The following is a 13,900-nucleotide window of genomic DNA, read 5'->3' on the forward strand; positions in this document are numbered from 1 at the left end:
GACCCTGTTCCACCAAGGGAATGTTGTATCTAATGGTCGATGCGGCCGTTGGTGCAGGCGCCGAGCTCTTCACGCAATGAGAGGTACATCAAGGAGAGCAATACAGACACACCGAGGTGAGAAATAGTGAGGTGGGCGATGAGCATCTTATTACCTCCTCAATATCATTCGCGGCAAAAGCTCATCCAAAGGTCAAGTCGACCTTGCCACGCTTGCGCTCCAAATCACGGCGACAAACAGTAATGGGAATCCTTTCCCAAGGCCCTGGATCATGGTTGACGCCTGCTCTCGTCCTTTACTAACCCTTCTCATCTCAAGCTCGATCCATCCCTTGAAAAGAGGACTTCGCGGCTTCTTTGCACCTCCTCCGTACATCCAGCATCGACACTGCACGTCACAGCAACGCCCTCACCTCCGCCTTCTCATCCAGCTCCATGAAACGGACGACCTGGCCGAGATGGTCAAACCCCCAAAACCCCTCGACCTGGCCCTTGGCGTTCTCGCACTGGAACCACGGCAGGCCGAATGCGCCGTCACTCATGGCGCGGTCCGTGTTCGCGATCAACTGCTGCTTGACCTCGGGCGCGCCCAGCCGGCTGACGTGTTTAGCGACGACGTCTTGACCGAGCACCGGGGTCAGTACACGCGCGAAGCACTTGGGGTCAGCGATGTCGGCCTCGTTCGGCTCCGTCCACAGTGCGGCATACAGCGTGTCCAGGGCGCGGATGAGGGTAGACTGTTGCTGTCGGTTCTCCATCCAGACGCTGGTCAGGAACCGCTGCAGCTGGATGGTCGGCTTGGGGAACCCAGCGGGATAGCTCTCGGACATGGGGATGTGGAATTGGCGCGCCCAGCGGAGCCGCTCGACTTCGATCCAGCGGTCCTTGTTGCGGATCTCGAGCGGCGTCGTGTTGTTGCACATCTTCATCAGGCCACCCAGGAGGATGGGCACGTAGGTGAGTTGCACATTCTGAAAAATGGGCGAGTGCTGTTGTTCGAGGCTGTCAGACAGGGGTTACGGAACGGAGAGGTTGGCCTGCTTACGCGCAGAAAATAGTATCCCAGGTACGCAAAGGGACTGACAATGTCGACGTAGAGGGTGATCTTTCCCTTTCCAACCATTCTGACCACGCTCTCGGGGCTGATTTTCTTCTGTTTCGGGGTCGGTGAAAGAGACAGCTCGCTGGTCCTTCCTAGGTTGGTTCTCGCTCTCTCAATGCGATTCAATGTGCCTCGCTACCTTGTGACCAAGGGTATATATCCAAGAAGCGGTTTCAATGCTGTCTGATTTGAATCTGTGAGGCAGGCGGGAGGGTGAGAGGGGGTGCCCCAAACATGGCAGAGTTGTGTGTCTTGAATGGACCAGCTCGTTCGCTTTCGAGAGTCTCGCTCTTGTCTCCGGCATCTGTCACAGAGCTGCTTCTCCCCTCAGGCTGACTAATGAGGATCGTATACCAAATTACGAATAGGTGCCAAGAGCTATTATGGGGAAGAACCGAGGTCTGTGTTTGGATATGCCGAAAACATGGGCCAGGACCAAGCAAGCAGCCTCAGCGTCGAGCTCTTGGATCTTTTTGTCCAGAGCTGGCAGACATCGACTCTCACGATGCACGTGCCTGAACATGCTAGATAAATTGCTGTTTTGAGGGTGTGTCCAAGACATAGGAGGTCTACATATTGCATAGATCTTGGTAGTTTGAAGCGTGCGGACAATAACTACCTACATTTTATGGGCGTCATTCTCCAGAGTTAGGCAGTGGTTATATAGGGGCGATCCAATGAAGTTTTAGTTGGATTGCGTGGGTTAAGCAAGCCTAGAAAATGCCAAGAGAAAAAAGGACAGATCTGCCACGGATGGAAGACAAACATTGTACCGAGCATATTAAAGAGTAGCTGCTCCCACGCTCCTCGACATTCATCTTTGAATGATACATAGGTATCTTTACCTCCCTCTTTCCACGACATGTCACGTCTTCTGGGAGATTCCGCAAAAAAGAGAGATAGATGCCAGGGGCTTGTCTCGACATGCCAGAAGACAGCTTTTGAATGTAACTGCTGGTATCCACCACGAGAAGCATCAGATGCCACTTATAAAACTGGAGTCTGGAGCACGCGATACCGTCGAGATCAAAATCTGTTTTCGTCGTGCCCCAAAACATCGCGTGTCGCGCCGAACAGCGCCACCAAAGGCCCCGACGTGCCTGAAGCCAAATCCACCAGCGATCCGCCGAACCTAAATCTCGCTGGCTTTGCGCCCTGGACGGCGACCAAATCCACAGGCGTCTGCTGTGGCGGGCTGAAGTTTCGGCCAGAACAGTAATGGAATCTCCCTTTATGGCGCTCGACTGAGACAAGTCTCCTGCTTGAACTCCATCGGAGACGCCAACAACGATGTCCCCATTCTCTTGCCCGGCACACAAAAGCCACATGGACGTGCCAAGTGCGTTCGACATCGCCTTGAAAGGTCTCGATTAGCCGGAGACTTCGCCAGGTGAGTGGGTTCGTGGAAGCCTCCCAAAGCCGGCGCCTTCAAAAGGGAGAGGTAAGTACCTTTTTTCTTGCAGGACCCTCCTTTGACTGTGGCCGCTGTACTGTACTTTTGCTGCAGGAGACGTATTCGACACCATGGACAGGCCCAAGCAGGACGACAACGTCACGATCGAGTCCATCGAGCTGCCGCCAACGTCCTCGCATTCGCGGCAGCCGATCAACCACGAAAAGCCTGTCGAAGCCCCGGTTGCGGCATCATGGCCCAAAGAACCCGTCCCCCTGGTCCCTGACACCAAAGACCAGATGTTCATGTCGGTGTACGACGGCATCCTGCTGGCCGTGCCCCTGGTGCTCATTGCCAAAATCGGGCTGGTCATTGGGGCGTGGAAGCTCGACCGCCAGCACCGTGGCGACGAGATTGACCTGGTCAGCAAGCTGACCACTTTCTTGATTGAATTCAACGGCCAGATGACGACGGCCTTTACCATCGTCTTCGTCACCGTCATCTCGACCCTGGTGCGGCGATACGCGCTGTGGAAGGCGCAGACGGGAGCCCGCGTCTCGGACCTCGAGCAGCTCCAAGGCAGCATCAGTCTGCCCAGCACGCTCAAGCTGATCTGGTCGCTGCGCGCCTTCACTACCATGAGTGCCGCCCTGGTCGCTATCTGGTCCTTTTACTACCTTGGCAGCCAGGCCAGCAAGCTGGAATTCCAGAGGGTCGACTCGCGCCCGTACCACAAAATGGTCGGGTATACTGCCAGCGCGGGGCCGCTGTCAGGCTTCAGTTCTTCCTACGACAATACCTACCTCAGCTTCAGCATCGATGAACTCAATGCCGCCCTGATTTCCACGGTGAGCTTCACGAAACCAGACTACGATGCGGGCACAGCGGTCCCCAAGGGCACCGACTCGATCGGCTCGGCCATTCTCCCGGACCTCAATGCCATCTTGGATCAAGGCTGGTGGGTCGACAATGTTGGATACGTGCCTCCTCATCCCGGCCGCCATGGTTGGGTCAACGTTGCCCATCAATCGCAACTCAAGGGGTCCGACGACTACACGGCCTTCCTCGGCCGCGGCACCTATTTCGTGCTAGCCAGTGATGCCTACGGCCCGATGTCCGTTCAGGTCAACAATTTCCTGGGCGACTTTACGCTGCCGACCAGCTATTTGGCCGTCAGCTGCGGCCGTGCGACCACCCTGCCGTACGACTCGTTCCCCAAGGGCACCTACATGAACCAGTCGGTGAGCTTCAACATGACCCAGGTGCGATCGGACGCCCCCCAAGATGTCGACGGCCACCCGCTGCGCGAGTTCAACCTGTCGACGCGCTGGATCCCTTACAACGATCAAAACATCTTCTCGTACGGCAGCTCCCGGCAGACATGCAACATAACCTCGGTCAAGGTGGAGATGAAGGTGCACTGCGGCGTGACGGGCTGCTTCCCGAACAAGATGCGGTACGCGAAGAACATGCCGCGCCGGAACGCCACGTCGTTCAGCACCCCCTTCGACGACGACGCCTTCGCCGCGCGTTTCTTCAGCGCCCTCCTCCTCTCGCGCGGGCCGCAGCTGAACGTCTCGGCGCTCACCGACGCCGGCGAGACTCTAACGCTCGGCCTGCAGAATTTCATGGGCGCCGCCCCGGGCACACTGGGCGACGTGCCCACCAACTACGACGGCTTCCTGGCCGCGGAGACGCTGCGCGCCCTCGATCTGCCACTGACGCAGTACTTCAACACATACTACATGCTGTCACAGGAGGTGACGGGGGCGCCGCCTACTTATTCCGACGACGACGGGCAGTTCCAGGCGGTGCACATCCACGGCGCACTGTACGACCCGCACTACGCGATCCTGTGGGGGTGGATCGCCGTAGACTTTGTGTCGTGCATCATCCTGTTGATTGCCGCAGTCATCGCGTGCTGGCTGCGTCTGCACACCCTCGCTCCGGACATCTTCGGCTACGTGTCCAGCCTGACTCGCGACAATCCGCACGTCGCCCTGCCCGACAACGGCACGACACTGACCGGCCTGCAGCGTGCTCGCCTACTGCGCAACGTCAAGGTCAAGATCGGCGACGTGTCCTCGGCCGATGAGCCGACCGGCCGTGTCGGCCTGGCCCAGGTCCATACCGCCAGTGGGAGACCGGTCGAGAACCTCAAGCCCACGGTTACTTATGTGTGATGAATCGAAGATCAATGCGGAGTACCGAGTAGACGGAGTTGAATGTATCATACATAACTTATGAGATTATTAACATAGCACTTTCATTTGCTTCTCATCAAACACGTGACGCGGCATGTCAAGTCCCGGCCAAGCCCGTTCGGGATTAGGGCCAATTGCTTTGCGTAGGATCACTCAGTCCTTACCTAAGCCGTCAGAATAACGTCACCAGCCCTGTTCAGTTAACAATGGTGAAAGGCTACAGCGTCTTGTCAACCTGGTTTCTACCAAGAAGAAAAAGGAACTGCGCTATTGGCCAAGCTGAAGGAACGCCGATGGCAAGATAGCCAAACATAATTGCTTACTGCAAGCAAGGTTATGAAACCTCAACAGAGTTCAGATTACCGCCATCGTTGCGACAGGTCTGCTGCAACATGGCCACTCGTCAATACACTGTACCGTATCTGATAGCTATACAATATCGCTATGAGTCTCACAAGCCAGACTCGCTGGTCAGCCCAGACTGAAAATCTTTCTGTCAGACTTTGCCTTTGCCTTTGCCTATTTTCACATCACTTGATAATCTACTTTTCACAGGACTTTACGCTGGGAGAACTCTTTGGGAGAAGCTTCTAATAGTCGAACGTTACTGGAACACATAAGAAACCAATTCTCCAGACCTCTTCTCAGTAACGTCATCAGAAAAATATTATCATTGTGTTCTGTTTTGTATCATTTTTTCTCTCATTTAGGATGACTCTCTGGTGTGGTGCACGAAAATGACACGACCACAACGGCTCCCTATAACCAACAAATCGTATTTACTTACCCACGAACCGGGACGATATTCAGGAGGTAGCCACAATATCCTGTGCGAAGCCCACATGACCCAGTCACCAATGATTCCCAACTTGCCATCGGGTGCCGAGTTAGAGGTAGATGATAGATTCGCGACAGTGGCTCGTGGTGAATTTCCAGGAATAGTGACGACTTGCCCATTGATCGAGATATTCGAATCATTGTCGCTGAACTCAACATGATTGTCGTAGGTATCAGTTTCACAGTACAGTAACTCAACACCTGTCTGTACGTCCCACACCCGTACCGTCTTGTCGTAAGAGACTGACGCTATACGCGACCCGTCGGGCGAGAATACTACACTCCTGACCCAGTCCGAGTGGCCCTCGAGCGTATACTGACATACGCCCGTCTGTACGTCCCACACTCGCACCGTCTTGTCGCCGGAGCCTGACGCTATACGCGACCCGTCGGGCGAGAACACCACACTCCTGACCGAGGCCGAGTGGCCCTCGAGCGTATACTGACATACGCCCGTCTGTACGTCCCACACTCGCACCGTCTTGTCGCCGGAGCCTGACGCTATACGCGACCCGTCGGGCGAGAACACCACACTCCTGACCCAGTCCGAGTGGCCCTCGAGCGTATACTGACATACGCCCGTCTGTACGTCCCACACCCGTACCGTCTCGTCGCCGGAGCCTGACGCTATACGCGACCCGTCGGGCGAGAATACTACACTCCTGACCCAGTCCGAGTGGCCCTCGAGCGTATACTGACATACGCCCGTCTGTACGTCCCACACTCGCACCGTCTTGTCGTCGGAGCCTGACGCTATACGCGACCCGTCGGGCGAGAACACCACAATCCAGACCCAGTCCGAGTGGCCCTCGAGCGTATACTGACATACGCCCGTCTGTATATCCCACACCCGCACCGTCTCGTCGTCGGAGCCTGACGCTATACGCGACCCGTCGGGCGAGAATACCACACTGCTGACCGAGGCCGAGTGGCCTTCGAGTGTTTGTAAGCATGCACTCCACTGATCTGGTAGCCCGCCCCGTATGTCAATATTTAGCAGTCTCTGGTCCTGGAAGAAATATCGGACTCTACTTTGTAAAGGGCTGAAATGCCAAGTACTTCCGTACACTTGTAGCGGTGCGTGCGAGATAATAAAGTGGAATGTAAGCACGAATCGTCGCGCATCCCGGAGGAAGGTAGATATTTCGCTATCCTCTTCGGCCACGAGTGATTGTAATGTGCCAATCAACGTGATACTGTCCGAGGTTCTGCCGAGTAGACTTAAGCATTCGAGCCAATGGAAAAAATGCTGGCGGAGAAAGTGATCGATGTCGTCCTCGTCGTAAATTTTGTGTCCACTCCGCTCAGCATGATAGACCCAATAGCGGCATGCGTATTGGAGATGCTGCGGAATACAGCGCTCAATGAGTGCAGCATCAATCTCTGTCCGAAGCGATCCAGGATCGCCCAACCGACAGATATCCTTCCGTAAGCCGGTTGAACTCCCGAGCAGCACAAGACACCTGTCGGCCAAATATCTGTGTGACTTGCATTCGACAATCTGAAATGGTTGGCTAGCATCCGAAGGAACTCTCTGCGTCAAGAATTCTCGAAAGGAGAGATGAAGTAAATGAATTGGTGTGTCGTCATCGCGAATCCAGAGAACGGAGTGAAGAAAGCGTAAATGAAGGTAAACTTCCGTGCTCTCCACGTCGAGTAATCTAGCCAACGATGCGGCAGATAAGGGATCAGCAAGGAGGACGATCGAGCCGACAATTCGACGAAAATTATGCAAGAGCTCTTTCTGCTCTTCGACATCCTTGACTCCTACCAGTATCTGACTGAGTACGGGGAGGTACGTGAGTTCTAGCTGTGGCTTCTGTCCGATGGGTTGATTGAGAATTTGAGCGAGCCGTTTCACTGGATTACCTCTCACATCACCGACAAACCGGCAGATCGTCGCTGCTACGATGAAAAGAGGCACCGCCAATCGAGTCAAAGTGTTCAGATCCTGAGGGTCTGGCCAACCTGGAGCGAAGGACTGACTAGGCGGTAGGAGACACTGGTGTTTTTCTCGAATGTCAGTAAACTCTTTGCTTAGGTAGACGGAAATATCATGCTCAATCGTGGCCGGCGGAATATCTTGCAGAACAATGTCTCGATGCGTGCTGGTGTTGATCTTTGCGAAGCCGAGCCGAATTGGAAGCTCGGGCCGGCTGGTGAGAAAGACACGAAAGCGATTCGTGCTCAGCTCACGCGTGCGGACTAGTTGAGAGATGATGATGCCTATATCTCCTTCTCGGCCACATTCATCGAGGGCGTCGATCACCAGGACAAAACTCTCTGCCTGGATGGGGCTAACAGAAGTCAAGGGCTGAAAGACTAGCTTCTCGAATTGTTCCTTCAGCGCCCGGCCAGCAATGCCAGGATCGTCCTCGACTGCTTTCTGGACAAAAGGTCTTAATGCTGGTATCCGACGAACGAGCTCGTGAGCAATAGTGGGATAAAAAAGGCTGGCATTCTCTCGATCCCGCTCTCCTCGCTTGAAGAAGAAACTAGCCCCCAGCTGACCCCGATCGGCTAAGGTTTGTGCCACGGTTCGAGATATGGTCGATTTGCCTGTGCCAGCCATGCCATTAATCCAGAATATCGTTTCGGCATTAATATCGTTGGCCCAGGCGTAGATGTCCCTTAGTACGTCGACACGCGTATCCGGATAGCATCGAGCATCGAGTTCGTCTTGATAAGAATCGAACGCCGCACCCGCCGCGACGGGGAGCTTACCGAGGTCGACTTTCGCTTCCAGTTGCTGGATCCTACTATGGATAAGACGTAGGTCTTTCAGTTGTTCCAGTTGTTTCAGAATTGTATCCAAAATCCGGCGATCGCAGTTACTCGCCTCGATTTCCGCCCGGCTGGCCAACTTGTTACACTCATCCTCAAAGGTGGATACATCTTCCAGCCGCCAGAATGCGTCAAACCCCCGAGCAACGCTGCCTTTTTGATAGATCCGGATCGCCTGGGCCAAGAACCTCAATACCAAAGCGTGAAACTCAACCAAGCAAGATTCGAAATTCGCACGTGCCTGACTAGGAGGAATCGCAGTTATATAATTCATATACACTTCGAGTCGATTTGACAGGTAGAGGGTCATTTCGAGGCCGAGGACGAGAGCTTCCATTTGGCCTTGTTCGGAGATGGCTGCCTACTCACCATCAGCACAAGAGTCATTGACACCATATACGTCCTGTAAACGATTGTCATATGTTCTACAACGCTCACCTCAAGGAGAAGACGAATGCCCGCCCACGGAAGTCCGACGTGCACCGGGTCGACATTGGAGACAATATCTCCAACTTGCTTAAACCGATCCAACCATTTCACAATATTATCGGCCTTCTCTCGCAGGACAACCGTATGCCCGCGGAAAGCGACGGTCCATCTTTTCGATTGACATATCGTCTGCTTCTGTCTTGCTGCCGTGAGGATTTGCTGAACGATTTCATCGACGTTCGTCGCATTCGTCACACTATGTTGTCGAATAGTGTCTCGATCCTGCTGGGAGAGAAAGGAAAACACTCTATTGTGGAAATCCTGCACCACCGTGGTCAAGGTAGTCGATGTCGGAGACTGCGGGGTCACAGGTGCGGAAGGCGGTAGAGTTTGGCTGCTGGCGGGAGTGGAACCATAAGAGGACAGCCATTGACGTAGCTTATAGCGCTTCCCACCCGGTTTCGAGAGAGTCATGATGGTCTTTCTAGTGGTATAGGGGAGGAAAGGTAGGGTTCGTGTATATGGGGAGACATTAGAAAATTCAAATCGAGTTGTCCGCCTTGGTGAAGTGAGGCTGAAACGCCAGCGAAGTGTTAGGTCTATGCGCTGGCAGAAAGATGCATGCGCAAGTGTACGCTCAGCCGTAGGTAACGTGACTTTTCCGAACCACTTAATCACGTGAATCCGCGCTTTCTTGGCGTTTATTTCAGTTGGACGCGACCGCGGGTTGTGGAAGGTTCGAGACACTTTGCCCGATCGTGATCCACATCCGTAGACAGCGAATGCGTTGAATACGGGATACCCTGTCCTGCCCCCTGTGTATCCGGATCCCTGCCATGGCACCGAATCTTGGAAGGCATGCTAACAGGCGGCGAAATAGCCAGAGTAGCTAGGTGCAGTTCTCGGACGATCAGTACGGTGCGAACGAACTAACGTCGCTTCGGCAGCACAAAAAGCCCCATACAATGGCCGTGCAGGACGCCCTCGATCCATGACTATACCGATACTCGATGCCCTTCTAGACCTCCTTCGCCAAGAGCCCTATCTACAGCAGGATGAGATGGTCGTCTTCCTTTGGGATCGATTTGACGGACTTTTGTCGGCCTCTACCATTAGTAGAACTCTGGATAAGGCCGGATGGTCAAAGAAGGCGGCTCGCGAATAGCTAAGCAACAGTGTGTAGACCTGCGTGACATATACTTGTATGATCTGTCTTCCTTTGAAGACGACCAGGTCATGTACGTGGATAAGGCTGGCTGCAATACAAAAGTGGGGTATCGACGAACAGGATGGTCTCCTCTGGTGGTGACCCGCGTTCAAATCGCCCGGTTCCAGCGCGGGCAACGGTATCATGGACAATTCTTCCATCGTGGGGAACGGATTCAGCAGATGTGTGATGAGGCAGGTGTGAAGCTACTTTACCTCCCCCCGTATTCTCCGGACTTGAATCCTGTGGAAGAATGGTTTGCCCAGCTTAAAGCCTCCATCAAAAAGAATTTCTATAGATATGGAGAGAGCTCCAGCCAAGACTTCCGCCAGTTTCTACAATGGTGCGTGGACACCGCAGGGGGGGACCAGAAGAGTGCGAGAAATCATTTTCGGCATGCAGGATGGAGGATTGAAGAGCCGGAAACCGAATAGACGGAGAAAGCCAATGCTATCACTGTATTCTAGAAAATCCCCTAACTCGCTACCGTAAAACACCAACCTATTGACCCGTTTTTACATGATGCCAGGCGAACCGCTAGTCTCAAATTGCTCGTTGACCGAGCCACTTTCAGTTCCTGACTGATTTGTTTTCCGACGCTTATTCCAACTCGGAATGTCGTTCATAAAACTGTCAGTAACGCCTTGATTCACCCCTTTACTGGCTAGGAAATCCGAATTGCGGCCTCTATATGCTTGCAGGAGCCCAAATCTCTCATCTAATATAGCCTTCTCGGCCTTTCGAACTTCTTCCTGGTATGAGGGACCCCGGTACTGAGCCTGCAGCCAGTGGGGAAATTCCCTTACCGCGACATCGCGAAGGCCCTCAATTTTCAGATCGTCGTCCAGCGACGAGTCCCAGACCTGTACAGGACCAACCGAGTGTGCCTGTCCGCTCAAAGTCCTTCCCCTGTTGTACGTGGCTAGGCAGGGTATTGATAGTAACGGCAGACGAGCCGCTAGGGACCCCGGGTCCTTTGCCTGATTTCCGGTCACGTCTCTCCTGCTCTTCGGCATACAATTGTTGCGTGATAGACAGGGGGACGTTATCATGGGTCTCCAGCCCGCCGCCCCCGCTCAACAAATCTGACCCACCACCCATGACCAGTTCTCTAAGATGGTAAGTCAGCAGCCTCTAATGTTTCTTCCCCACCGGGTCAACCCATCAGTGGGGACCTAACGGCACGGCAATCCAGGGCAGCGGAAGAGCCCGTACACTTTCTGCCAGGTCGACGGTTGCCCGGAAGTCGCCCATTCTGCATCAACCCGCAAATCCATTCGTTACGCATTCGCTGAGTGCTCGACACTCGTCCTCGCTTATCTCCTCTCTTTCCACCCACGTCAGCTGCCAGGACACCTACCTGGACATAGTTGAACGAGAAGTTAACGCGCAGCATGTTACCACTGTGTAAATATGGGCTCCAGGCCTCGAGCCGTGTTTGAACGATTAACCAGTCAATGTCGCTTCTAGGGAAGCGTTTAATGAGTTTTTGCTGTGTTCGTCCTGTCATCGACACGACAACCTCAGTGTCGTCAGGGCGCGCGTTAGGGTTTTCCGCAAACTTTTGTCCGACCAGATCTGCGAGATGCGCTTGTAAGCCGCGTTCCCAGTACCGGCCTGGCGCCAGCACTACGTTCAACTCCATATCGCTCGAAACCTTCCTATGATTCAGTGTTCTCAGTTTTGCTATCACCTTCCACTCAATGGAGTAGCAGATTTAGAGAGGAAGGTCTTCGTCGTATCTCCTCTCCGGAAGTCCGGCTCTTCAATAAATGTCAGTGGCCTGGCACTCGACTGCGGCCGGCTGAATGCTCGCGGTGTGGCGTATGCTGAGGAATAATGACCGATGGGGTTAGGAAGGGGGTCTCGACGAGTTTGGTGTTCGACGGGGTGTCTGCCAACTGGGACGATTTCTGCGAATGCCAGAAATTGAAGATCTCCTCCAAATTAAGTTCGCCATTCCCGCGGTCGGCTTCCATCGCATTGAGGACTGGTGCCAGAGTAAATGGAATGCGGTCCGGTGAAGAGGGTGTAAGGTGCTATCTATGGTGATGGGCCCTGGCTGCGGTCGGGGAAGTGGCCACCTCACTAAGTCTCCCGCGCCTAGAGAGCATTACTTTTCCGATGTCACAAACATCCCCACATGTTCCATTCTCTTCCATAATCGTTTAATTCAACACAAAGAAATAGATAGCTTGACTCCTCCTCTTGTCGTTCTCTCATCACCAATGACTGCACATTAAGCCATTTATTATTGGAAAGAGCTTTAGCCCGCGAATGGCGTAACATCGCCCGCTGTGCCAGTATATGCTTGGAGAAGGGGATTGCCGGAACCTCATTTTCGCAAGGTAGGGAGGTTCTCGATTCAAGGAAAGGAAAAAATAATGAGAGGAGGACAGTTCGCAGTAAGATATGTAAGGCGATCTAATGGAACATCTGACTGTCGCAGCCTGACTGTGTCCGTGGTAGCGATAAGGCATGTACAGTAGTAGAGGACGAGGCAAACATAATAGCTAAGTTACAGTTGACATGTGATGACTTGGAGCCCTTTGTTTTGTTTTGGGGGTCTAGGCATCTTGCAGAAGTGAATCAACTGAACAGTGTAGCTGGAGCTGTGAGTTCACCGAGCCCTGGCCGTGCATAAATCGGCAGATCGCGCGGCGCCGCCAAAGCTAGAGACACGTACGAATGCGCCAGCGATCTTTGCATTCCCCACGTTCCAACATGGTCATAGTACATAATATTAGCTCAAATTCAACACCTCGATAGAAGTGGACAGCCTCCGACTTGACTCTTGTGCGCTTCCTTCCGCGCCATGCTACGGTCGCTCACAGCATCTGGGACCAGTGAATTAAGGCTAGTAAAAAGTGTCCATGCCGTTTAGGGCTCCAGGCCCCAAGCCGCCAATTGCAGCAGAATTACCATTTGGAAGGCAAATATGTACTATAAAAGTTAGTTGCTTCTTTCCAGCAGTTTGAGAGAGAAAAAAGGCTTCAGCTGTGAGCCGCACAGCTTTATCGCGAGAGCGAGAATCCCATAATTTGCGATTGAAATTCACTAGTCTGACAATTCACTCTCCGTTCACAAGCCATCAATTAAGTCGGCCACCCCGTTTACGAACCACTCTCCCCAACAACCATGATATATTCATTCAAGCGTCTCGTACGGCGTCAGTAACGCCGTTGATGTGCCAATGTATACACAGATTCGCGAATTGAGCCTTCTGTAATGCCTCGGACGAGAGTTCTGCCTGCCTAGCCCTATCTATTCAATCCCATTACTCCTGATGTTGCTCCGCCTGTAGTTGAGCCCTCTTTACCTCCTCGAAAGTCGCAAAGGTCTTATTCGAGTCGATCTCAATTCTCGTACGCCTTGTTATAGTCTTTTCCCTCAAGAGATTTGAGATCTCCGTTAGTTCGTACGATCTCTCTGTTGATTGCCACGAAAATTGATCGATTGCCTTAGCTGCTTTTGAAGGACAAGACGAACTTCCTTTCGAATTGGAATATCTTTAAAGACTTCGTACGCATGACTCTGAAACTGACGTCCACTCTTCGGGGTTATCGTAGTGATCGTGAGAGAGTGTTTTCGCTTTCTCGTACGCGGAATTCGCTGAGTTTCTTGAGGAGATTGTGCTTGTTAAATAACTTGAGAGAAATTTAGTACTTTACTCGGGTTGTACGGGCTAAGTCCTGTCCCTCTCCTCTAGCCGGCTTCGATATATCGAGGTTGAAGGACCTTTACTCTCGCTGTCGAGTAGTATTTAATGAACTGACTGCGTTGTACGGGTCGTGTTTCGACGAATCTTAATAAATTAGCGACTTCCTTACGGTATGTACGCTTCAAGACCGAGAATACACTAACGTCAAGCGGTTGGAGGATATACGATGAGTGCGAGGGTATATAGACTAATTGAACATCGTGTATAAAGCATTCATACATGAA

The 13,900-nt window shown here is 53.0% G+C and overlaps 4 protein-coding genes across 4 annotated transcripts; 1 reads left to right on the top strand and 3 right to left on the bottom strand.

Moving 5' to 3' along the window:
• Positions 1-394: 394 nt before the first annotated feature.
• On the bottom strand, positions 395-1,122 carry AYL99_09908 (hypothetical protein; the record flags this gene model as incomplete). Its single annotated transcript, XM_018841414.1, has 2 exons — positions 395-988; positions 1,045-1,122. The coding sequence occupies 2 exons, from the start codon at positions 1,120-1,122 to the stop codon at positions 395-397; spliced, it is 672 nt and encodes a 223-aa protein (XP_018689123.1).
• Positions 1,123-2,625: 1,503 nt separating this feature from the next.
• On the top strand, positions 2,626-4,677 carry AYL99_09909 (hypothetical protein; the record flags this gene model as incomplete). Its single annotated transcript, XM_018841415.1, has 1 exon — positions 2,626-4,677. One exon carries the CDS (start codon positions 2,626-2,628, stop codon positions 4,675-4,677), a length of 2,052 nt encoding a protein of 683 aa, XP_018689124.1.
• A 174-nt stretch (positions 4,678-4,851) lies between these two features.
• On the bottom strand, positions 4,852-9,222 carry AYL99_09910 (hypothetical protein; the record flags this gene model as incomplete). Its single annotated transcript, XM_018841416.1, has 3 exons — positions 4,852-4,857; positions 5,486-8,680; positions 8,758-9,222. 3 exons carry the CDS (start codon positions 9,220-9,222, stop codon positions 4,852-4,854), a joined length of 3,666 nt encoding a protein of 1,221 aa, XP_018689125.1.
• Positions 9,223-10,470: 1,248 nt separating this feature from the next.
• On the bottom strand, positions 10,471-11,209 carry AYL99_09911 (hypothetical protein; the record flags this gene model as incomplete). Its single annotated transcript, XM_018841417.1, has 3 exons — positions 10,471-10,818; positions 10,874-11,066; positions 11,136-11,209. 3 exons carry the CDS (start codon positions 11,207-11,209, stop codon positions 10,471-10,473), a joined length of 615 nt encoding a protein of 204 aa, XP_018689126.1.
• Positions 11,210-13,900: the final 2,691 nt, after the last annotated feature.

The sequence above is a fragment of the Fonsecaea erecta genome (assembly GCF_001651985.1).
Source record: "Fonsecaea erecta strain CBS 125763 chromosome Unknown Scaff10, whole genome shotgun sequence".
Taxonomy (NCBI): Eukaryota; Fungi; Ascomycota; class Eurotiomycetes; order Chaetothyriales; family Herpotrichiellaceae; genus Fonsecaea; species Fonsecaea erecta.